The sequence below is a fragment of the Ammodytes marinus genome, assembly GCF_949987685.1.
Source record: "Ammodytes marinus genome assembly, chromosome: 7".
NCBI lineage: Eukaryota > Metazoa > Chordata > Actinopteri > Uranoscopiformes > Ammodytidae > Ammodytes > Ammodytes marinus.
Window position 1 is genome coordinate 32,256,802 of NC_137211.1, and position 26,542 is coordinate 32,283,343.

At 40.7% G+C, this 26,542-nt stretch overlaps 1 protein-coding gene across 1 annotated transcript in view; it reads right to left on the reverse strand.

Moving 5' to 3' along the window:
• ptpn11b (protein tyrosine phosphatase non-receptor type 11b) overlaps positions 1 to 26,542 on the reverse strand; it is a 110,903-nt gene that overhangs the window by 35,495 nt on the left and 48,866 nt on the right. The window contains exon 3 of the mRNA XM_080030400.1: positions 621 to 815. Coding sequence (XP_079886526.1) covers positions 621 to 815 — 195 coding nt within the window. The remainder of the gene's footprint in view (positions 1 to 620; positions 816 to 26,542) is intronic.

The following is a 26,542-nucleotide window of genomic DNA, read 5'->3' on the forward strand; positions in this document are numbered from 1 at the left end:
CAGCAACTGCAAATAACTGCCACAGATCTATGTGGGAAAATACAGGCCGACAAAAATATACATATAAACCAATTCAAGGTTAGCGGTATGCAAATTTGACCTTGTTAGCATGTGTGAGCATTTGAAGTGGAGCCAGTGATTCTGGAGAAAGATTGTTGTTATATCACTTTCTGTTAAAATCAGTGAATATCTCCTCACAATCCGCTAACTGTCCATACTGTGTGTGCGCTGAAAAACAAAAAACAAGTGTTATTACACAGCATTGGCTCTGTAAACAGGCATGTTGCTAGCTACTCTGAGCCCCCTTTGTTTACATACCCTTTGTTATACCAATTTACAGAGCCTGGGCTGTGTATTAACACCAGATTTTTTTTCCAGTGCACTGTGTCCACGATCCGACAGGGAGCGGATCAGTAGGATATTTTCACCGTGTGATTTTGATTATGACAAAAAGCATTCTCCAGAATAGATGACTTCACCTTTAAATAAAAGAGCGACATATCGAGCTAACCTTGTATAAGTTTCTATGTATGTCGGCATGCTTTTCGCCACAAAGTACTTGTATGCAAATGTGACCTATTGGCATGTGTGAGCGGTTGAGTGTGTGAGTTGGTGTGCACCTCTCAGAGGTGGGATCCTTGCAGTTGAGTGGGTACTTGAGCTCGATGACATGGCCGTTCCTCTCGCGCAGCAGATCCTGCTGTTCAGTGTAATACTGCACCAGCTCGGCCAGCGTGGCAAACTTCTCCCCTCCGTACAGGTCATAGTAGTCCCCAGAGTTCTGGATCTTAATGTGGGTTACCTCATCGTTGCGCCTGTGTGGAAAACAGCACAATGGGGGATTTAATCACTCAAGTAGTTCATCATGCATGTAAACAGAGGTTGATTCACTCAGCATATTTCTACATGTATACTATGCTCACTTGCCCCCCTGCAGATATGTACATAGTGAAGAATCACACAGCCAGCCACACACACACACACACACACACACACACACACACACACACACACACACACACACACACACACACACACACACACACACACACACACACACACACACACACACACACACACACACACACACACACACACACACACACACACACACACACACGTTCATACAGTAGATTTTCATGCAAACAAAATCAAGACCATCACCTTTTGTCACCCACACTCAAGCATACGTCCATATAAATCACAAACATGTACAGATTATTAAAAAATCTGCTGAACTTCATTCACTTGAATAAAATGTTTATTGGGTTTGTATTTTGTTACACTATCCTACCTTATACTGTGTGACATGCTCATGTCTCCACAACACTGAAACAAATCTTTTAGTAATAAAGTATGATAAGTAAATACATTTAAAATATCATGAAATAACTTTTTTATTTTTTCATCCGTGACAACACTGGAACGACCAATCACAAAATAAGATGTTTTTTTGCTGTTACACGAAAGGACAAAGCAGCAAAGCCACAGTTATTTCAAAATACTGATCTATTTTTATCACACTCAGAAAATGTTTCACTTCTAAAAACAGAAAAACACAAATCTTCTCATAGGGGATCATCCCTTTTTTAAATAATCTGTAGTTGGCAAATGTAATGTATTTGGAGGAAGGCTTTACCATGATTGCAGAACAATACAACAGCAATGTAATGTATGCAGCTGTTGAGCTCAAAGAGTGATAAGCAAAGAAACCTTTGGTTCCACTTTGCATATTCAAAGTCCTCTGACTGTTTTGAATAGTTGCACACAAATCGGAGAACACACACAGACACACACACACAGAAACAGACACACACACACACACACACACACACACACACACAGAAACAGACACACACACACACACACACAGACACACACACACACACACACACACACACACACACACACACACACACACACACACACACACACACACACACACACACACACACACACACACACACACACACACACACACACACACACACACACACACACACACACACACACACACACACACACACACACTTCTCAGCTCTATAGATTTCTGCCTGGAAGCAAGTGAAGAATGAGATGCAGCTCAACAGCTCGATTGCTAAACATTTACATTTTACATTTTTCCTATCCAGGTAATTTATCCAGCATTTTTTTTTTAGCTCAACAAAATCTCCTGTAAACGTGCTATGTATGACGCCACACAAACACACATGACAACAACGTTTATGAACCACAGGTAGGCAGGCAGTCAGTAGGCTAATATCTGATCGGCAAGTTGAGATACGAAGGTCTCTCTCTCTCTCTCTACAAACTGGTTATCACTTAACTATCAAATGGCACAAATCAACAGCAATTTCCTTCACTTTTCTTCTTGTCCGCATGAATTTCACATACTCCCACTCCGCATTTTGTTAACTCCTTTCCTTTGCTCTTGCATTTATCTGTCCCATAATCCATCTCTCTCTCTCTCTCTCACTCAGTATTTCCTGGTAATGCTTTATGGCAGTTGGCAGGGCGCCAGAGGTCTATGGCCCTGTTAAAGGCCCCCTCTCAAGCTTTGTTTGGCTGTTTGGCTCATTCCATAGTTTATGGAATGAGCCAAACAGCCAAATTTTTCCTCTGATAATCATAAATGACCCTTAACAGCAAACGAGACCATCAGTACAAAGAAAGCTGTTTTTATATAGTTTTTATTACTGCATTTGGTCTGGTCGCACACCACATCGGATCCAAATATGGTCATTTCCTTTGTATCAGTAACCAATCGTGAAAGTGTGAGGAGGGATTCAATGCTAGGAACGCGACCTCATTGGCTAATGCACATTTCTGACGATGTGATTCGCTAAATGGCATCACGTGATGCTAGCCGCGGGTAGCTCGAAAATCACTAAATAAAATGGGAAAAACGTCGAAAATATGCCAAACCAACACAACAAAAATACTTTATCAATTGGCTACCGACATTATATGATCGCCATTTGAAGGGGAGAAGTGTTAAAGACATGTAAATCACGCCGATCACGTCGGAGAGACACAGACTGTCAGAGGATCAGAGGGGAGATGGTGGGGAGAGAGAGCGTCTGTGCCGACTCCGGAGCAGGTTGACAGACAGTGGCTAATAATTAATTAATCACGTTTAAATTAGCATGTGGATGTAAATGTTACTATGCTATGGTTTATATATGTTAAGCAGTGGTAGGCCTATATGGCATTGAGGGGTGTAGGGCCTAATTCAATAAATTACTCTAGCTATAATCAGCAGAATTCACGTTTTTATCTTTAACGGCCGTTTTCTCAAAATGAGCTTTTTCCAATACTCTGAGAAAAATATCTCAACTTCTAGACCACTGACATCAACCAAACTTTCTATAATCATTCATAGCACTATTTTAAAGGTTTTTACACAAGGATTTGTTAATATATTGTTAATTGTCTGATTTATGATACATTTTCCTCATAAAAAAATGCCTAAGATGCATTTCTAAGACATGAACATAGCATTTTTTGATTTATTAAATGAAAAAAGGCTGTATCCAAAATCTGTTGTGTAAAAACTTTAGAAACTAATATGTGCTTAAAATAAAATAGAAATTTTAACTCTGGCTTTATCCAACATCTCGATTTTTTTCTCGAAAAATTACCCAAATGTACGCATAATTGGTTAAATATTGCCATATTTGCATATTTAATAAAATATTAAAGAAAAACATGTAATACAAAAAATAATTGTGTTAGTGTCAGTAATCAACTGGCAAAGTTTCATGATGATATCTACAAGTTAAACAAAATCCCTATTCACCTGGGGTGTCTCGCCTTAAAAAGAAATAAAGCAAGTAGACTAATAATAACATTAATGAATTATTGGTTATCGCATCACAGAAGGCCTATTGGCCTATAATAATAAAAAAAACACCACCTTAACTATGTTTACAGTTTAAATAAAAAATGTTGAATGAAATGCAAACCTCAGTTAATCATTTGCTCTTGTTTCTCTGTCCTGAGATTCACACAGACTGAGCAGTCTTGTTTAAATGTTACAAATTGAGCTAATAAACTGAACTTTGAATTTTTTTGCTGCATAAGTTATCTCAGCTAATTTTTGTTATCTAATTTGATAATAAGGTGATTGTATGCAGAATGCTCGTGCCAGAAACTCATACAGTGGTTCTGTACAGATAAATAAATAAATATAAGCAGGTTCTCAATAGTATTTCAATTTAGGGGGGGTGCGCGAAAACATTTATGTCCCCTAGGGTGAGTAACACTGTATTTACAATTATTATTGTTATGTTACAACCGTACACTGTAGCCTATAGAACAAATTAAAAGATGTTCGTTTCGCGAGTGTTACAGTGACAGTGTTAGCTCTGTTATGCCAGCTAAATAAATAGCCACTACCATGACTTGAGCACCGGGAGGGTTCGGGCGGTATTTGGGCCAGGTAGGGGAGAACGGGGTAATTTGTCACACGGATTGGTTGTCACAATCGTTATATCTCGGAACCAGAAGGCGCTGTCTGTGAAATTTTGGTATGTAAATATCCAGAATTGGGATCAGAGGTCACCTACATAGTATTCCTTTGAGTTAGACTGCTGAATTTGAGGTGAGACAACTGTTTGTGTTTTTCATGTCAAATTGAAAATATTTGGCTCCTCAGTATTTTTCTTCTAGGCTTTTACACAATGGGTTTATAACAAAACACTTGTTACCCATACAAAGTGAAGGGTAAGCTATAGTTTAGATTGTTTTTAGCAAGCTAATTAGTTGTCAGATGGTTGTTGCCCTTGATGCTAGCAAGAAATTCAAGTTGGGGTTGGTCGTCATATTTTTTGGGGGGTTGGTTGTCACATGTTATCTCAAGGCTGCAGCCAGAAAAGGAACCCAATAACGAAATAAATTGTCAAGCTGTATCCTCACTGACACTCCAGAGAAGGAAAGAATAGAGCAGGAAAAGGCAGCTAGCATGCAAAAGAAAAAAGGGCAACAAACTCAAAACAACCCAGTGCATCCCAAACTAGACCAGCTGCCAAGGCTACATTAAGTTATGTAGGCCTATTTGTCAACTTGACAATGCAATTAAACTTACAAATTTAAGATTTAAGATTATTCCCATTAAGATAACATTGTGACAAACAACCCCATAGTGTTTGACAACCGACCCCTTAATGGGGTTGGTTGTCACAATGTGTAAGGGTGTCTTTGATGATTAATTTCTTCTTTATTGCAATAAGTTAGAAAAAGTGAGGGGTACACATTTCAAGCCAACACCTTAAGCTTCAATTTAATGTAGGAATGACTATTGAAAGATGTTTAGGTGATAAGCAATTCTCACTAGAGTAAAAAGTGTGCCTACTTACCCCGTTCTCCCCTACTGTGTTGAATACGTTTTGAATATCGGTTTAAATCATATCATAAATCATGTTGGCTGCATGCATGTGGAGCCGGCGTGTCTCTGCCCGGGCCCGAGGTTTGTTCAAGGCTCCATGCCGCTAACGACAGTCTATGGTCAGACCTGGGCACGTAAAGGTATCGGTTCAGAAACGAAAGTTGGGCTGATCGGTCCAGTTAAACCTTTTACTATGGGCGTAGGAACACTTTTGTGACAAAATATATGCTCACAAGTTTGCGCTCATTAATGTTTATAGATGAAGGGGCTATGTGCATTCGTAAAACAGGCTTCGTCCCGCGGTTAAAACGATGGTTATCTAACAGTCGTATAAACTCAAATTAAATACAATTGTGGCTGTGTTTCCGCAACTGTGTTATCCGTGGATATTATGACGGTTATCATAAACTGTGTGAGTTAATACAGATGTAAATATATATGTATATTTAAATCTGCATTAACTCAAAAATAAATATATAATTTATGCTGTTTTTTTAAAAATGATTGATTACCTAGTGCATTACATTTATCTGACTCTTTCTGTATTGTTTGACTCACTAGTTGTCTCTTTGTCCTCTTCCAGGTTAACATGGAGGAATGAATGTGTGCCTCTGGTCTCCCTGATCTCTATGTGAAAGAGCAATGGTGTGGCCCTTTATCAGGCAGCAAGCTGAAGTCAACCTACATTCAGACTATCCTCATCTTATCTGCTTGTGATAATTGTCATGGATTATGATCTTTTGTGATATATCTTGTTCTGCACTGTCCGTCCTTGGAGAAGTATTGAATTTACTGCTCTGTAGCTCTTCACCTTTCAAGTTTTTTTTTGTGGGATTTTTTCCTAACTTAAGTAAAGTGCTTTACAACATTACATAGTCCTAATTATATAAAAAAACATAATTTTATTCATTGATAACTAAACGGACCCAAATTTATATATCTTTTCTTCAAAGGTTTTTTTATTCATCAAAAGATTTGCAAAGCAAATACAGTACAATGATTTAGTTTTTCCCCTTTTTTCCTCCCCCGAACACACCCCGCCCATACCCCCCCCCCCCACCCAACCACAAACAATCCTGCATAAAAAATAAAAAAAAAAAACACAAAAAAAAACACAAAAAAAAACCAACACAAAAAAAAGGAAAAAGAAACAATGTCCTAACGTAATGATTTAGGAGTAACTCTCAAAAATGAGGGGCGTTTCACTCCTAATTTTAGGACTCCAAACTTTTTAAGATAAGTGTAATTCACAAAGCATTTAACGCTCTAAAACTAGCTCCTAAATCTATGAAAAGCTAGGAGTCCTCTCGAGGACTCCTAGCTAAGAGTAATTCACAGACAACCATTTGATGGTGTTTTGGAGAGATTTAATGCTAGTGAGCTTTACATAAGGTACCTTAATAGCTGTAAGGGGTTAATGATCTTAGTAAAGCTATATTTAGAAAGTATAGACACATTTATATTTATTAAATTTATATAAAAAAATATTTATTAAGTTCCTTTTCCTGCAGTTGCTTTGGGTTTACAATGCACTGAAAGTTACTGTTGGTGTCACGTTTGGGTTTAATTTCCTACTAGAGGCCTATATGTGGCACTTCGCAGCATCTCCTCCGTTGCTCTCCCACAGTGTTTCTATCATAAATTCACTCTTAGCTCTCATTCCCTCTCAGCCAATCACTGTGGGCATAGAAGGTATGAACATGACATCATCCATAGCAACAGGGTCAACACCGCCCTCTAGTCTTAGCTTAGGAGTCCCTCCCATTCCTTAGTAAAAGTTGCTCTTATCAGCTTTGTGAATAGGTTTTAAGAAATAACTCCTTACTAAGAACTTTTAGTGCTCCTTAGGAGTACTCTTAGTGCTAAGATAAAATGTTTTGTGAATACGGCCCCAGGTCTTTAGTCTGGTATCGGTGAAAGCGGATAACGACGGACCGTGGCCTCTCATGCGGGCCCGGTTTGGGTGCCAGAGTGCGGTGAGCTCTGTCCAGCTCCGGGGGAGAAGGGAGAACTTGATCACCAAACACCTCGACGAGGAGCTCGGAGAAAAAGGCGGCGGGGCGCGCACCCTCAAGTGACTCTGCTAAGCCCACGATACGAACGTTCTGTCTCCTGCTCCTCCCTTCCAAATCCGATAGTTTAGCTTTCAACAAAGCTAAACTATCTTCCTGTTATCTTCCTGCAGTGAGGAGCAAGATCCCCTTTCTTTCTTCCAAAATAACTAATTCAGCACAGTGACACAGCCTAAAGTAGCCACGGCTCTAGCATTCTTAAACAGTCCACAAAGAGTCATTGACTATGTTTAAATGCCCAGCATATTCTGATTAAGGTCCATATTCCGGTTAAAACAATATTCCAAATAAGGTGTTTACATGTTCAGCAGCTACGGAGATATACCTGTTTACATGTTCAGCAGCTATGGGGATATACCTGTTTACATGTCAATCAGCATATTCTGAATAAACCAGCAATGTGGTAGAAGCATGGGGATGTAGCTCAGTGGGTAGGGTGGTCGACCCACAACTGCAGGGTTGGTGGTTCGATCTCCCGTCTCCCTGCCACATGTCAAAGTGTCCCTGGGCAAAGAGACACTGAACCCTAAATTGCTCCCGATAGTTAGCTTGCACCCTGCGTGGTAGCTGCTGCTATCGGTGTATGAATGTGTCCTCCAGTTGTAAGTATGTAAGTCTCTTTGGATAAAAGCGTCCGCTAAATGACATGTAGTGTAACATCAACAACTCATGAAACCTGTCTGCTTAAGTGTTAAAAATCGCACTTTACGCTATTTTCACTGTAATACATTTAATGTATGGTTAAACAGGAATTACAAACAGTTGAAATTCTTTTGAAAATAGGACTCGTAGGAAAATGTAGTTTAATACACAACACCCTCATAGATTGACTCAACATCCTCAATAATGATCTCATTTTTACTTGACTGTTTGAATCTATAAATAGCCTGGCTGCAGTGAAAACATGTCGAAGTAAACCCAAGCCAGCATTATATAATACAGAAGCTGGGAGAAAATCCATTTGCTCTCTGTGGTAATTTGCCCTGCAAAATTCTCTCTTAAGGTTGCCCTCAAAATCCCTCCCTGGGCTCTTTGGAGTGAATAAAGAGCATGAAAAATGAGAAAGCCCGACCAGGCTGCTCTCCTTATGGGACTGGCCTCGGATATAAATTAAGGCCAAACTTTCTTTTGCTTCAAACGTTCTCTTTCTTGCCTCTTTGAGTTTTGATGAAACTCTGAATTGATTACATTTTCAAAGCCCTCGGAAAAGCACTCGCTACAGCTCAGATTTGAGACGCTTTTCATTAGCAGCTTTCTGTTCACCTCGTGGACCACAGCACAACAGGGTGGTGGAGATAAGAAGAGGAGAGGCAGAGAGAGGAAGATAAGACTGACAGAGAGAGGGGGGAGAGAGAGAGGGGAGAGAGAGGGGGGGCAGCAGACTCCCTCAGCGTCCTTTACAATCTGAACATCACAACACTAGCCTGCTCATAATGGCCTCGGTAAGTTGAAACCTGGCTAATGGCTGCCTAATTAGCCTCTCCTCTGCTCTGAAAAGACAGTGTGTGCATGTGTGTGTATGTGTGGCTTAGATATAGGATAGTTAAGTAATTATTTTCAATGTATTCCAATACTTTGCACATCACACACACTTTATTTGCCTGCCACAGTAAAACAGTTAAAATGCAGAAGTAAAGGGATTATATAATCTTCTGACCTATATTTGGACACATATTTTGCACTGATGGAGGTGCACTTTGTTGCTGCACAATGTCTTTATTTAGCTCTTATAATTGACTACATTTCTACAAGAGGACCGTTTCTTTTTTTTTGTACAAACATATACAAAATAATGATTTGATATTGATTTGAACACCAGTACAATGTATTAATTATAACTTCAACTTCTCATCTGTAAGAGGAAGACTGGATTTCCTCTTTCAAAAGTTACACAGTGTCTCCTGTATACAATATAATATGAACGTGCTTCCCTTGTCCTTCCTCTAAGTTCAATGTGACCAACCTTACGTAGCAGGTGGTGAGGTTCTGCACACTGACCACTTGACCTCAGTGTGTGTGTGTGTGTGTGTGTGTGTGTCAAGAATACCACAAACTGTCGCTACAACTCACCCCACCAACCTTCCTGTGGTGTATGTGATTTAAGACACTGCACCCCCCCACCAGGGGTGGATTACTGCACGGGCACACTGGGCACAGGCCCAGGGGCCCAAGGGCTCAGGGGGGCCCTAAGCCAGAGATACTGATAGTAACTTTTCATGTCGCATAGTCAAAGTCAAGTCACTCATGTCAATAACAGGGTCCAGAAAGTAATAGCCTAAATATAAGTATACTCATCACAATTTAACAAGATAGAAATCATCATGGGCCCCTCAACTAGTAGGGGAGAAATACAAAAGCAAGTTAAAAACAATAGCATTAGTAGCTCTGTCTAAGGGGCTCCATTAGACAGAGACCCCCTCACACATACAGAAATAAGCTTTATATGTGTGAATTCTAAATTGTTCATAAAAAGTAGCTATCCACCCTGTATCTGTTGAAATGGGCCCCTCCATCATGGAACATGGGTCTGACCAATCTGTTTAAGAAAAATATGAATAATTCCTTCTGCATCTCAGGATTTGATATAGCCTCTAAAATTTCCTCTCAAAATGCACCAGATTGATAGCCTGGAAATCCTGACCCTGATATCTTGAACGATAGAGGGTCTGGCGACGATCAATAGTAATTTCCAACTCTAGGGGCGGCTCCTACTCGTGCATTTCAAATGCCACTGCACGCAGTTGGATAGCACTACAACCAATCAGAGCGATGCACAAGTGACGTAAGCCCCGTTCGTTTAGCGAACAGCTGTTAAACTGTTCAATTAAACGTTTGCCGTTGTCGGTCGGCAAAACAGAACATTCCACTTACTTGCTAGTGAAAGCTATGAGTCCCGTCTTCCAATTCGTTAAGGGTCGAGGCCAAAGCAGTCTCAAACTCACACAACATATCCGCAGCCATCTTTGATGTTTACTATCACAGCTTCGACGTCGCATGCACGTCACTGTCGTCATCCGGTTACGTCCTCCCCAGAGCACCATATAAAGGGCTCTGGCGCGCCCATATTAGATAGAACCAATTGAAACGTTATACCAGATTTCTGGTAGTCTTGATAAGCTTCAACGGAGCGTCTCCAGACCAACACGCGCAGCAAATTTAATTTGCCAGCGCCTAGTGGCAGGTCTGGGAATGCCAGGCTACCAGATTGATGCATTTTACTTTAAAAAGGTAAAAAAAAAATCCTGGGGGGCATGCCCATTTTGACAAATACATGCCTGGTTGACCCAACACAGTTAGCATAATGTTGATTTCTGTCACTTGATATAATATATATTTTTCTTTTTAACTTTTATTTTAATGGTTTTACCAATTTTTTCCATACAGACAAAAAACAGAGTAAGTAGACACATACAATACATACACAACCCCCACCCCCCTCCCTCACACAAACAGACAAGAAATACCAAAAAAATTAAATAAGCAAATAAGACAAAATGATTAAGAAAATAAGCTATAAATACACAAAAAAACAAAACAAAGCAAAAACAAAACTGGAGCAAACCTCACACGTCCATTACGATAGTATCTTCACTGCTGGACCCAGAAGGGGCACCCGACAGGGCAAGTGGCACCAAGGGGGCAGACATTTCAGTCCCCAATGTGCTGCAACACTGGGCTCCATACGGCGAGGAATCTATGAGAGTTGCCGGACAGCTCATATCTCAGCCTCTCCACATGTAAAATGCCCACCAGTTCCCTCAGCCAAGTGTCAAACTGAGGGGCCAAGTCAGATTTCCACAGCTTCAGAATACATCTCTTAGCAATTACCATGCCATAAACCATGATTGTGCGGCCATTATGGTCCAGTTTTTCCAAGGCTGCGGAATGTCCAAACGGTTTCAGGATCCGGAGTTAAAGAAACATTTAAAACATTAGAATACCATTGAAATACAAGACACCAAAAGTTGTAAAGATTTGGACATTCCCAAAAGTGGTGAGCAAGTGTACCCTCGGCAATCTTACACCTGTTACATAAAGGCGAAAGATTTGGGAAAATGTTATGCAGTTTAACCTTAGAATAGTGCAATCTAAGTGTGACCTTAAATTGAATTAACTGAAGCCTCAAGTTTATAGAGCAGGATTTTATGCTTTTTAGCTCTCCCTCCCAGACATCGTCAGCTATTCCAATGTTTAAGTCTTTTTCCCAGGCTTGCTTTATTTTTAAAGTAGATTTGTCCTGCCGGTCTAAAAATATTCCCACAAAAGATGAAATCAGGTTTTTAGCTTCTGGTGAGCCTAGCAAAGTTTTGGACAATGAATCATCTGCGGGCAGGGACTCAAAGGATGGTATATTCTGTCTGATATAATTCCTCACATGTAGCCTGGAAATCCAGACCCTGATATCTTGAACGATAGAGGGTCTGGCCACGATCAATAGTAATTTCCAACTCAAGGGGCGGCTCCTACTCGTGCATTTCAAATGCCACTGCACGCAGTTGGATAGCACTACAACCAATCAGAGCGATGCACAAGGTGACGTAAGCCCCGTTCGTTTAGCGAACAGCTGTTAAACTGTTAAATTAAACGTTTGCCGTGGTCGGTCGGCAAAACAGAACATTCCACATACTTGCTAATGAAATATTTGAGTGCCGTCTTCCAAATCGTAAAGGGTCGAGGCCAAAGCAGTCTCAAACTCACACAACATATCCGAAGCCATCTTTGATGTTTACTATCACGGCTTTGACGTCGCATGCACGTCACTGTCGTTATCCGGTTACGTCCTCCCCAGAGTACCATACAAGGGGCTCTGGCGTGCCCATATTAGATAGAACCAATTGAAACGTGAGCCCAGATTTCTGGTCTTTTTGAAAAAACTTCAACAGAGAGTTTCCAGACCAACAGGCGCAGCAAATTTAATTTGCCAGCGCCTAGTGGCAGGTCTGGGAATGCCAGGCTACCTCACCTGTAGATACCTGAAGAATTGAGCTTTCGACAGTGAAAACTTTGATACTAGCTGATCAAATGAAGCAAAGTGACCATTTATATAAAGGTCCTCTACTGTTACTGAATGCTGAATCTGTGAACGATGGGGGGAAGGTATGATTATGCCAGATTGGGCATGTATGTGCTCAGTAGTTCAAAGGCCTTCCTAATTTGGTTCCAAATTCTCTGACCGTTGGACAGGATAAAGTGGTCTCCTCTAAAGGAGGCAGGCGGTCTGGGAGAAGAGAAAAGGAGGGCAGTAATGCATCGTTTCCACCGAGTAGAGCGGGTCGGATCGTAGCGGTTCGGTCCGGGTAGTTTGGCTTTTCATTTGCCAAAAGTTGGGTAGGGTACGGTTTAAGCGCACCTAACCGCTCTGAGCCGCTCCAAATCTCAGTACTCCTCCGTAGGGGTACTAGCCGCCTGAAAGGGTGCCTAAAAGGCGGAGCTACACACTGCCGTCATTTGATTGGTCGAAAGAATCATTTCCGCCATGTGTAGTCATCTTGGCAAGAGTGAAGATAGTCTTGCGTTTTGGCGAAAATGTGAGCACAGCTCTGTTTATTGTGTGGTGTTTTTCATCGTCAATAAATTAATCAGTTGGTTACACTGTGTCCCATAGTCACGTAGCTGCCGCAGCCAGCACTGTTCGCTCACTGTCTCTATGAGTTGCGCCGAGCCGTCTGTGTGTTTACGCCATAGATAGTAGTAAATACACGCTCACAACAACACGGGGGGAATAATTAAAGAAGCGGCTGGTTTGGATCATTTCCGCCGTTTGTAGTCACCTCGGCTAGAGTGAAGAGAGTTTTGGCAAAAATGTGAGCGCGGCACTGTTTATTGTGTGGTGTTTTTCCTCGTCATTAAATGAATCAGTTGGCTACACTGTGTCCCACTGCCACGATGTCACGTAGCTGCCGCAGCCAGCGCTGTTCGCTCACTGTCTCTATCAGTTGCACCGAGCCGTCTCTGTGCTCACAACACGGGGGGAATAAATAAAGAAGCGGCTGGTTTGACCAAGCAAAACCAAGAGACCGCTGGCTTGACCACAGTTGTTCCACAGACCGATAGTTTGACCCACATTCTGGCGGCGGCTATCGCAGTCCAGCCTAAACCCCGCCCTACCAGTAAGGGTAGGGTCGGCGGTGGAAACAACACAGAGATTCTTAAAAGTGAGCTGTCCCGCTCTGAGACGCTCCGATCCGACCCGCTCTAATCGGTGGAAACGAGGCATAAGAGAAGTTTTTGGGGCCAGGCTTTTTTCAATGGCCAACCAGGGGGGCAGATCAGTTCTAACGTCTTTTTCATATGTAAATTGCCAATACACCATGACTCTAGCATTGGCAGCCCAGTAATAATGTAAAAAACACGGTAACCCCAGTCCGCCATGCTCCCTGGGTTTCTGAAGATGGGCTTTTGAGATCCTATGTGCTTTATATCCCCAAATGAAAGGCATTATAATAGAATCAATTTACTTAAAGTAAGATTTAGGAATATAAATTGGCACATTCTGAAATAGATCCAGGAATCTCGGCAGGGAGACCATCTTTACTGCGTTCACACGGCCAATAAGGGAGATCGGTAATGTTCTCCATTTCTCTATGTTCTCCTTTAGTTTGTTCAACCTTTCCGTAAAATTTTACTTAAAAAGTGTCTTTGGGTTTTTAGATAATTTAATGCCCTGATACTTTATACTGACCAGATTTGTTTTAAACTGCGGATTGGCTAGGAATGTTGGGTCCAGATCTGCTGGACCCAACATAATAACGTTTCCCTTTGAAAAGTGAACAGGGACACATCTTGTACAAACAACCTTCTCCCGGGATATGCCAAGGCACATTTAAAACAAAAAAGAAATAGCCCAGTGCTGAACCTGTAAGCAATTATGTGTCCGTGGCTCAACTTTTAGCTCGTTCATGGCCCGGCTCGCGTTAGCCGATGCTTGCCGTCCACACAGTGTCGGCGGGATGAACATAGATAAACACGGAAAAATGTTTGTGCAGCTGGGCAAAAAATACTGTCTTCTGGCTTTAAGCTTACCCCACAATAAAGTGACCGACTTACTTTGGCTCCAAGTCGAAGTTGGTTGTGAACGTTGGTCCGAAGACCCACTAGCCAAAGTTAGCCCATTAGCCGGTGTTAGCCAGCTAGCCAGCCTTAGCTCACTGATGACGCCGGCCTGGCCTGCCCTGCATGTTGTTGGCAAATCTCGTGGCCTCCTCCGGGGTGGTGAATATCGATGTGTCGGAGCCATGGGTGACTCGCAGCCGAGCGGGATAGATGAATCCGGTCCTCAAGCCCGCATCTCTTAGCCTCCTCCTCGCGTCCTCGAAGAGCTGGCGACGCCTCATTATCTCCGACGGGAGGTCTGGGAAGATATAAATCCGTTTCCCATTGTATCTCAGCGGATATTTTTGTTGTGACAGCCGCATTACCTGTTCCTTCAGCCGGTAGCTGTGGATCTTGGCTATCATGACTCTGGGGCGTGCGGGGGCGTTAGCTGGGTGTGCTCCAAGTCTGTGTGCTCGGTCAACATCTATTGGCTTCGGGAAGTTTTCTGCCCCCAGTAAATCCTTAATAAAACTGGCGAAAAATTCCGTGGGGCGACCACCTTCAACTCTTTCTGGTAGCCCGACCACTTTTATGTTTTGGCGTCTAGAGCGCGCCTCGAGATCGATTACTTTGTCCTGGAGAAGCTTGTTAGCATTCTCTAGCCGTAGCCCCTGTTGTTCCAAGATGGTTAGCCGGGTGTCGTGGTCACTACTAGCTTTTTCCACCGTAGCTATCCGCTGACCGTGTTCAGGCAGAGTAGCCTGCGTGATTTGAAGAGACGCCTCCAGGGCTTGAAATCTATCGTCCATCTTCTTGCTCAAGTCGCCTATGGCTTTGAGAATGTCGGCCAAGCTAGGGGCACCGTCCGCCATTAGCATTGTTAGCTCTGATGCCTCGCCACTAGCGGGGGTGATGGGCTTTCACCGTTAGTTTTCAGCTTTTTACGAGTCATTTTGTTTCGTTGCCGGTAGTAAAGTACAAAGCAGCACTCAAAGTGGGAATTGTGCAATAAATTGTCTTTTTTATGTAAAACTCGATTTATCGGAGAGGAGTGCAAGCAAAACACGTCTATTCCATCGCATGCGCTCTAGCGCCCCTCACATGATATAATTGATGGTAGCTCTGGTTAGAGACAAGGCTGGCTTATAATAATCATCAATATACTCAACTGTCCACTAAATAATTATTACCACACCTCTTGACATCTACTCAGTAGAGATAAGACTTTAGCCACGTTTCTACAACAGGAACTAGTTCCCGGAACTAGGAACCTTTGCAGGAACTATGTGTGTTTCCACCACAAGAACTAGGGTCTAAACTGTAGTTCCTGGAACCTTTCTTACCCCAGAAAAAGGACTTTACAAAGGGCGTCTCATTTCCTGGTTTGAATTTAATCCATTTGCGATGTAATAAAAAGCAAACAGCACAACATGAGTGTCCTTCGTATTATCGCCCGTAAACATTGTGGACATTCATTTGCAGACGTTTCAAGATCATTAGTAGCCTCTTCTGTAGGCGTATGTCCCTCCAAACGTCTTAAAAAGCACATATCTGGATAAGGGAAATTCTAATTTCCTCAAACACACACACACACACACGCACAAACTGTCTTCCAGGCGCGTAGCTGATGCATCTCTTAAAAGCTTCCGTTGCCAAAGAAGAGCCACTATTCAACACTCTCTTCTTCTATCTCACTTTGTTTCCTGCTGTCTGTAATCCACAGCAATGAGTCCTATTTATCAGTGTCAGAATGTTAGCAGATTGCAAATTCCAAATCTGTTATTTAACAGGTTCAGGAGAAAAAACTTACAACTTCTGTTTAAATGCCATCTATTCACCCTGCAGACAAAATGCTACATTGCCCAAAGGTTAGAATTTCTGGGACTTCTGGTTGGTGTTATTCCCACTTTATTTTGCTTGTGTGTAAGAGTTGGATTCACTTTAAATCACCATGAATTGACTTCCGGTTATGGCGGCTTGCTGAGTGGACGTGTATTCTCCTGCTCCGCTACCATAGTGTTTAAATCCTTTTCAAAACTCTATTTGAGAACTGCTGCTTGGTCACTTTAATGCAGATACTCTACGGCTATGCCTCGCGCACAGAAAAAAGCAAGCCAAAAACTAAATAATCAACTCCAATCGAAAATGTCGAACTTCACCTCGCCCGCTAGCTCGACGGCTACTCCTCGTGCTAAAGCTATGGAGACGGACCATGAGACGGACGAAATAGCTAGCATAGCACTAAATGAGGACACAACAACACAAGACCAGACTGCAACGGATGAGTCGGGAGCCAACACGACACCATATTGGCAGCTATCGACAACATGAAAACGGAGTTTTCAACCAGATTCGACGGCTTATTCACTGCTATTGAGAACGTGAGGCAGGACGTCTCGGACTGTACAGAGCGAGTGACGCAGGCAGAGGCGAGGATCTCCACCACCGAAGACAGCGTAACAACGCTCCAAACTAAAGTGCAATCTCTAGAAGGTAAAAATAAAGACTTGGAAGAGAAAATACTGGACCTGGAAGCAAGATCTAGGCGCTCAAACTTGAGGCTGGTGAATCTACCGGAGGGAGCAGAGGGTGAAGATGCATGTACTTTCCTGGAGAGCTGGATCCCGGAGGTGCTGGAGCTACGTGCGAAACCAACGGTGGAGAGGGCACACAGGATCGGTCCGAGATCGGACACCAACGCGGCACCCCGAACGCTCATAATGAAGTTTTTGAGCTATAAAGATAAAGAAGCGGTTTTAAGAGCAGCCAAGTCGAAAGGACAAATCCTTTACAAGAACCACCATGTGAGGCTCTACCAAGACGTGGCAGCAGGCCTGCACAAGAAGCAAAAAGAGTTTGACGAGGCGAGGCGGCAGCTCCGATCATTAGGACTCCGGTACGGTATAATCCCACCTGCTCGACTTATTGTTACACATAAGGGACGATCTCACATCTTTAACAACCCAAGCGAGGCAGAAGGCTTTATCAGGAGGATCAAGTCAGAGGAGCACTGAAAGGACTAAACCCATACATTGCAAACGTTGACGTCAATTTGAAGGTAACATTTATCGTGGTTTAATAATGAGCGATTGCAGATATTACATATGGCTTGTTTAGAACTAGTTGGAACTTCTTTATTTTTTTTAGAAGTGTTTGGTTTAACTTCCTTAGTTACTTTTAAACTCTCTCGTCAGTTTTGAAGGTCTGTTTGGGAAAACGGGTCATACAGAGAAAACATTTTGTTTTCAAATGGACATATATTGTATGCATCTCTGCCCCTTTTTATTTATTTTTAAAATATTTTTTATATACAGTGAGAGGCAAGAGTGACAACATTATTGGACCAGTGGGCACTACAGTCAAAGGAGATAGTATTTCTCCCTTTTTCCTTTTTTTTATTTTTTTTTTTCCTTTTTTCCTCTCTTATTGTATGGTGGTTTTATTTGCTGAGAAAAAGGCATAATGCATCCTTCTGCTATGTTATAGTATTCAAGTGAAAAACGGGTCATACAGAGAAAACCTTTTGTTTTCAAATGGACATATATTGTATGCTTTTCTGCCCCATTTTATTTATTTTTAAAAAATATTTTTTATATACAGTGAGAGGCAAGAGTGACAACATTATTGGATCAGCGGGCAGTCACTACAGTCAAAGGAGATAGTATATCTCCCTTTTTTCCTTTTTCCTTTTTTCCTCACTCTTATTTTAAGGTGGTGTTATTTGCTGAAAAAAGGCATAATGCATCCCTCTGCTCAGTTATAGTATTCAAGTGAAAAGAGTTTTATTTTCAAATGGTAGCACAGGAGTTAAGGTTCAAGATACAAGGTTGATAGCACAGCTACTCTGTTCGTCTCTTTAGGGTAGAACAGTAATAAGCTTTCAGGAAGTCATACGATTTAAGGGGGGAGGGCATTCAGGTCAGGTAACCTGAAGGAGCTAAGGGGTATGTTTGCTCAATGTTCATTGGTTGTTCCATCCAAGTTTGTAATTGTCATGTTTTGTTTTTCCTTTACAGTAGTTGCTTCAAACGTCGGGGAGAATAATTTTAATTCGTTAAATGTCTAGTGAGCTAAAAATTAAAATTACTTCATGGTTTAAGTATTCTTGTTAGAAAAAATCTGAACTTAGTGGTCCATAATAGCCAGGCTGATCAGGAGGGTAGATGGATAGCCCTCGATGCACAAATAGACAATGAGAGACTCACCATCATGAATATTTATGCTCCAAATGTTTTAACTCCCAACTTTTTCTATGAAATCTGCAATGTTATAAGAACCATTGGGAACCAAAGCATTTTTCTTGGTGGGGATTTCAATCAGGTCAGAGATGCAAAATTGGACAGATCTGTGTTCAGACAAGGTGCACGACAGACATGTACATCCATTGAAACAATTATGGACGATCTGAATTTGTTAGATATCTGGCGCGTGCTACACCCATTAGGAAAGGATTTTACTTTCTTTTCCAATCCACACCAATCATTTTCACGAATTGATTACATATTGGTGTCCAAGAACCTTGTTAATTATGTCCAGAATGCTTCCATTGGAAACATAGTTATTTCCGATCATGCACCAGTTGACTTAATAATAAGTAGCTTAGACAAAGGGGAAAGAACAAGTCGGTGGAGATTCAATAACTCATTACTGCAAAATGATACATCATGTTCTGTAATTGTAGCAGCAATGGAAGAATACTGGACATATAATGAAGGCTCTGTATCTGATCCTGGTATTGTATGGGAGGCATTTAAAGCGGTCCTAAGGGGGCAACTTATTCAACATTGCTCATATCAAAAAAAGAAGGAACGGGAAAAATTACTTAACCTTGAGCAACAATTGAATCATCTCAAACTTCAATATATTAAAAAACCAGACATAGTTACCTGGAAAAGTATGAACACCACAAGATTTGAAATTAATAGTATCCATCAAAAGAAAGCAGAATATGCCCTCTTTTGTACGAAACAACGCCACTATGAACAAGGAGAGAGAGCAGGAAAGATGTTGGCACATAGGGTTAAACAACTCACTACACAAAATATCATCCCATCAATTTTTAATATTCATAATGACTTAATTACAGAGAAGAATGAAATTAATAAAGTTTTTCGGGACTTCTATCAAGATCTGTATACATCACAGGGAGCGGTTGCTACAGACCAATACGACAATTTTTTTTCCACACTAGATGTGCCCCATATCTCCTCACCCAATACTGAACGACTGGAAAAACAAATTTCATTGCAAGAGGTCAAAGACGCAATAAAAGGCCTCAGATCAGGCCGAGCCCCTGGAGACGATGGTTATCCATCCGATTTTTACAAAAAGTTTACTGATATACTTGCCCCTAGGTTATTGGACGTGTTCCATAGTGCACTGGCAAAGGGTCTACTCCCCCCAAGTATGAGAAAAAGCTTGATCACAATTATCCATAAAAAAGGGAAAGACCCTATGCATTGTGGTAGCTATAGACCAATTTCGTTAGGAAATGTTGATGCCAAGATACTAGCCAAAATACTTTCAAATAGATTGGACAACATACTTCCAACAATAATACACCATGATCAAGTAGGATTTGTCAGGAACCGCTCATCCGCTGATAACATGAGAAGGTTATTACATATACTGTGGGAGAGCAGAGAGAACCCAGACCCTGTCATGGCCTTCTCACTAGATGCAGAGAAGGCCTTCGACAGGGTCGAATGGGGCTTCTTATTTTATACACTAAATAGATTTGGTTTTGGACCAACATTCCTAGCTTGGATAAAATTATTATATATGGACCCCATGGCGTCAGTGTTGTGTAATGGCATCACATCCTCCCCTTTTAACCTATATAGAGGCACCAAGCAGGGATGCCCGCTTTCCCCCCTCATCTTCGCTATTGCCCTTGAGCCTTTAGCCATTGCTATACGGAACAATGTAAATATCAAAGGGGTTAAAGCAGGTCATCAGGAACATAAACTGTTTTTATATGCGGACGATATTTTATTGGTCTCAAGCAACCCAGAAACAACTGTCCCCATACTTAGCTCCCTGATCGATAGGTTCTCCATGATCTCAGGTTATAGAATTAACTGGACTAAATCAGAGGTAATGCCCATATCAAACATCGCCACACAATCACTTGGCACTAAATGGCCGTTTAGATGGGTAGCCTCAGGTATGACCTATCTTGGTATTAAACTTATGCCCAACATTAAAAAAATTATGCAAGTTAACCTTCAGCCCATTATACAAAGCATTGAGTCCCTATTACTTAATTGGAACAAGCTAAATGTATCACTTTTAGGCAGGATTAACTTAATAAAAATGATCATAATGCCCAAGGTCAACTACATAACCTATATGTTGCCACTCTCCTTTCCTGCTCATCTCCGAAAAGAATACGATAAGTGTGTTGAATCATTCATATGGCAAGGTAAAAAGCCTCTATTTAATCGTACCAAGTTATACTCTGCTAAGAATAGTGGGGGACTATCCCTTCCTAGATTAGATTGGTATCAAAGTTCATTCTCACTTGCCCAAACATCAAAATTTAACCTGCCCCATCACAGAGTCCCTGCCTGGGTACAAATTGAGAAAGAACTACTTTATCCTTTTAATATAGAAACATTTGTGACACAGAAAAGCACGTTTAATGTTGTTCTTAATCCTGTGCTCGAATTTACAAGGGAAAGCTGGAAAATGGTACATTGTCATGTTAAAAATAACCCATCACTGACTCTTGAAGCATCAATATGGTTCAATTCAAGGATTAGAATAGCCAAAAAGCCATTTTGCTGGTACCAGTGGGCCAAAGTGGGAATTTTACATTTGGGGGACTTATACGACAAGGGCCACATGGTAACATTTGAACACTTGAAACAACATTACAATCTGACAAATACTGACTTCTGGAAATATCTCCAGTTACGTCACTGTCTCCTGTCAACCATGAGCTCTGGACCTGACCCTAACACTGAAATACAACGTATGCTTCATCATGCCAGCCAAAAAAAAGGTGGTGCCTCACTATTTTACAATTACATTAGAGATTCCAATGCACCAAAATTAAATAGTCTCAAATTAGTATGGGAGAAAGATATAAGAGAAAATATAGAACAACAACACTGGAAGGGAGCCATATCTAGCTGGCACACAACTGCTCGAGAAATCAAAACACAATACACAAATTATAAAATCCTCCATCGAGCATACTGGACCCCAAGCAAAATGGCCAGACTCAAGTTAAGAAATTATGATAAATGTTGGCGTTGCCAAAATGAGACTGGAACAATGGTGCATATGTTGTACGAGTGTGTTATGGTAAGGGACCTGTGGACTAATATTGTATACCTTTTAAATGTTTTGCTTAATGTCACCCTAACTAAAAGCCCAGCACTGTGTCTTCTGGGAATAATACCAAGTGATCAACAGTTGCACGGCAAAAAAAAATCATGGTGCCGACTGGCCATTTTAACAGGATGTAGAATTATCCTGAGGAATTGGAAATCAGTCACCCCTTCATCCTTCGGTGACTGGATTGAACTAATGACAGACATGGCAAACTGTGAAAGGATCACATTCAGACTCACTGGACAACATAATTCCTTCCTAACTACATGGACCCCATTCCTGGATTACATTAACAATAGACAGTGACCTAGCATATTCCACAGAAAAGAAAAGAGAAGGGGAAAAAAATAAATTATTAAATGAACGAATAGAATAAAAATGGGTAAATAAGTAGATAATAATAAAAAAATATATATATAATAATGATAAATAAATTCAAGTGGATAAAACCTAGTCATAACTTAAGTGTACATTACTTACATTACTTACGTAATTTTTCTTTTACTTATTTTCTTTTTATTTGAGTTTTTATTTTTATTTGTTTTTATTTTTATTTTTTTTGTATATTGCTAATTGTGTTCATTGTTTAAAGAGGAGAGGAAGGGGAGGGGGGTGGAGGGGAAAGGGAAAAAAAAAAAAAGAAAGTGTTGCAGGAAATGATATGCACGCATTGGGTAACATGGGGTTGAGTCGATGATTCCGAGAAAGTTTGTTTTCTAGATGTTTTTTTCTTTTTCGGTTGGGATCAGAGAATGTCTTCTTATGACCCAATACCTGTCCATGAGGTGGGTGTACTAAGGGGTTTACTGTTTACATGCCAGTCTGCAGAGCCTTGACCGTGCACTGACATTTGATTTATTATAATCTTTAAAAAAAAAAAAAAAAAAAAAAAAAAATTACTTCATGGAATTGCAGAGGACTACAAAAACTCAAGAAAGTTAAACAGGTGATGAATAGAATCAAACTGATACAGTCTAATATAGTGTTCCTTCAAGAAACACATCTGATGCAAAGTGATGAGTTAAAGATAAGGCGAAGGTGGAGAGGCAGTGTGTATTCAGCCCACTTTACTTCCCAAGCAAGAGGAGTTATTATCCTGGTGCATCAGTCTATTCCTTTACAGGTAAATAAGATTATTAAAGACAAAGGGGGTCGGTATCTTATCATTCAGGGTAATATTCTTAAGGAAAAAATAATCTTGGCAAATATTTATGCCCCAAATATTGATGACCCAAATTTTTTTCAGAACTTGTTTCTTTCCTTGTCTGATCTCTCCGGTAATTATATCTTAGCAGGAGATTTCAACTGTACTCTGGATCCAGTCAGAGATAGAAGCTCAGGAAGTGACCAATCTCATCTTCGAAGTAGGGGGGTAATACACCATTTCATGAAGGATATGAATTTGATTGATATCTGGAGAGAGACAAATCCTAGCGACTTGAACTTTTCATGTTACTCCAGCACACATAAATCTTATTCGCGTATTCATTTTTTTCTGATATCAGCCAGCTTAAAATATAAAATTAAAGATTGCTCTTATGACGCTATTCTAATCTCGGACCACGCTCCAACTTCCATAGTATATCAAGATCTCCAATTGGTGAGGGATCCCCCTAGATGGCGTTTCAAGCAAAAACGGTTAACTGATCCCGGCTTTGTTTCCTTCTTAGATGAACAAATAAAATTCTACTTTGAAACAAATACAACAGAAACTTCAGCCAGTATTAGGTGGGAGGCCTTTAAGGCCTTCATCAGGGGCCAAATAATCCAAATAACTAGTTCCAAAGCTAGGAAGACATACCAGGAGACAAAGACGCTGGAAACCGAAATTAAAGTACTGGAGGATGAATATTATCAATCACGCTCTGCTGAAACTCATCAAAGACTACTCCTGCTAAGAACAAAATATAACGAGATTTCTGCATCAAGAGCAGTATCCAGTCTGCTTCGCCTAAAACAAACATTCTATGATCAGGGGGAAAAATCCGGCAAGGTGCTTGCTTGGCGTATCAAACAGCTACAGAGTGAACGACTAATTTCTATACTTCAAAATGACCAGGGACACGACATAGTAGAACCAACTGAAATAAACAATTCCTTCAGGAAATACTATGAGAAACTCTATAGTTCTGAGGTTATACATGACAAACTTAAATTGGACAATTTCTTAGATGGAATTCATATTCCTAGGGCATCAGAAGATAACAGGATTGAATTAGGACAAGACATAACTTTAGAGGAAATGTCCATAGCAATTGATAATATTAAAGTAGGTAAATCACCAGGGCCAGACGGTCTACCCATTGAAATCTATAAAAAATTCAAAAATAGGCTGCAAGCTCCATTATAGGCAATGTTTAAAGAATCGTTTTCAAATGGAATCCTGCCATTCTCGTTAAGAGGAGCTATGATTACCTTACTGCCAAAAGCTGGTAAACCAAATAATAAATGCGAGAATATGAGGCCAATCAGCCTTCTAAATGCCGATTTGAAAGTGCTGTGTAAAATCTTAGCTAGACGGGTTGAAGAAATAATACCGACGATAATTGGGAAAGATCAGTGTGGTTTTATTCGTGGCAGACAAGGCTTCCATAATGTCAGAAGGGTTTTGAATATTCTCCACAGCCAAAAGGGGGCGCAAGATACTGCTTTTCTGTCAATAGATGCTGAGAAAGCGTTTGACAGAGTCGAGTGGCTTTACCTTTTCGAAACTCTGGATCGCTTTGGCCTGGGAGGGAATTTTGGGAAATGGATTAAGTTGCTCTACACTGATCCATACGCAGAGGTACTGACTAATAGTAATATCTCAAAACCTTTTAAAGTACAACGAGGATGCAGACAACGGGATCCTCTTTCCCCATTATTATTTATTATAGCAATCGAACCATTGGCTATTGCAGTGAGAACTCATAAACATATCTCTGGAATTAGAATAGGGGAGCAGGAGCACCATCTTGCATTATATGCAGATGATATTATTGTTTTCTTAAAAAATATGGGAAAATCTATTCCGGTTCTGTTAGAATTGATCAAGACATTTGGAAACATTTCAGGCTATAAGATAAACAAATCCAAAACTTCAATTATGCCGTTAAATCACTTGGAAAGGAAATCCCCACCTCAGGAAGCTGCTCAATTTAAAGTTCTTGATTGTTTTACATACCTGGGCATTCAAATTGTACCCCATCTTGAGACTATTATAGAAGTTAATTACAATCCATTAATGCACGAAGTCCATAAATCGATGGATACATGGTCATTTATACCAATGTCGTTAATAGGGAAAATAAATGTCCTTAAAATGAATGTAATGCCAAAATTGCTGTATTTGTTTCAAAATGTACCACTGCCACCACCGAGTAATCTATTCTCTCACCTAAAGAAACTTTTCATCCGATTTATTTGGAACAATAGACGCTCCAGGTTGCGACTGTCACTGCTATACTTGCCATATGATAGAGGGGGGCTTAAGTGCCCCAATCCGCTCTGGTACTATTGGGCGACTCAGTTAAGAACGCTGATGTTTTACTTTTCAGAAGAGGAAGCCCCTCTCTGGAGGGAGATGGAGAGCCAACAGCTGGGCCTCCCTCTTCCCCTTTTCCTGTACTCAGATAATGTTAAAAGGCTTAAAAAAATCATAAAGAACCCCATGGTTAAAAATATGATTACTGTGTTACAACAAGTTAACAAACATCTTGGGGAGCATGTCTCTCTCACTCTTCAGTCCAATCTGGGGAAACAATTTTTTCCCTCCAGGTAAATCCGATGCGGGATTCGAATTCTGGGCTGACAATGGAATACAAAAAATTGGAGATTTATTTAACCCAGTCACGAAATATCTGAAATCATTTGAAGAACTAACTGCTGACTATAATATCCCCCGTAATCAATTTTTTAAATTTTTACAATTGCGGAATTTTATCCGATCACAACAGGGCCAATCAGTGTCTATCCCACCCCTATCAAAAGTAGAAAAGATAATGTGTACGGACAATTTGGGGCGGGGCATAATCTCCAAATTCTAGAACCTTCTAGTTGCCGAGTCCTCAGAGTCATCGGTAAAGAGGCTGGAGGCTTGGAGGGAAGACCTACATGACAACATAACCATTGTGGACTGGGAGAGAGCATGTACCAAAGCACAATCACAAACAATTAACACTCGTCTTAAATTACTGCAGTACAATTGGCTCATGAGAACTTATATCACCCCAGAAAAACTCAATAAATACAACAGTGACGTTCCAGATATCTGTATCAAGTGTGAGAAGGAAAAGGGTACTCTTTTTCATTGTCTTTGGCAATGTGAAGAAGTTAATAAGTTTTGGGAGGCGGTGAGGAGGTGTATCCAGGATATTATTCCAATACAAATACCTTTAGATGCCAAACTTTTCTTACTCGGCCTATATCCAGAAAAGTATAATATTAGGAAAGGACACCGCATATTTTTAGAAATTGGTATATTGTTGGCTAAAAGAATAATCGCTCTGTCATGGAAAAAAGTGGGCATGCCTAGTTTAAATAAATGGATTACTGAGTTATCTACAACTCTGCCCTTAGAAAAAATTACATACATTATTAAGGGCAAGGAGTCACTCTTTAATAACACATGGGGTCCGTTTATAAGTTTTCTGGAGAGAAGAGACATAGCACATATGATAGAAGAACTTGGGGATGAATAAATTGCCCTCTGCAACGCTCACGTGACTAT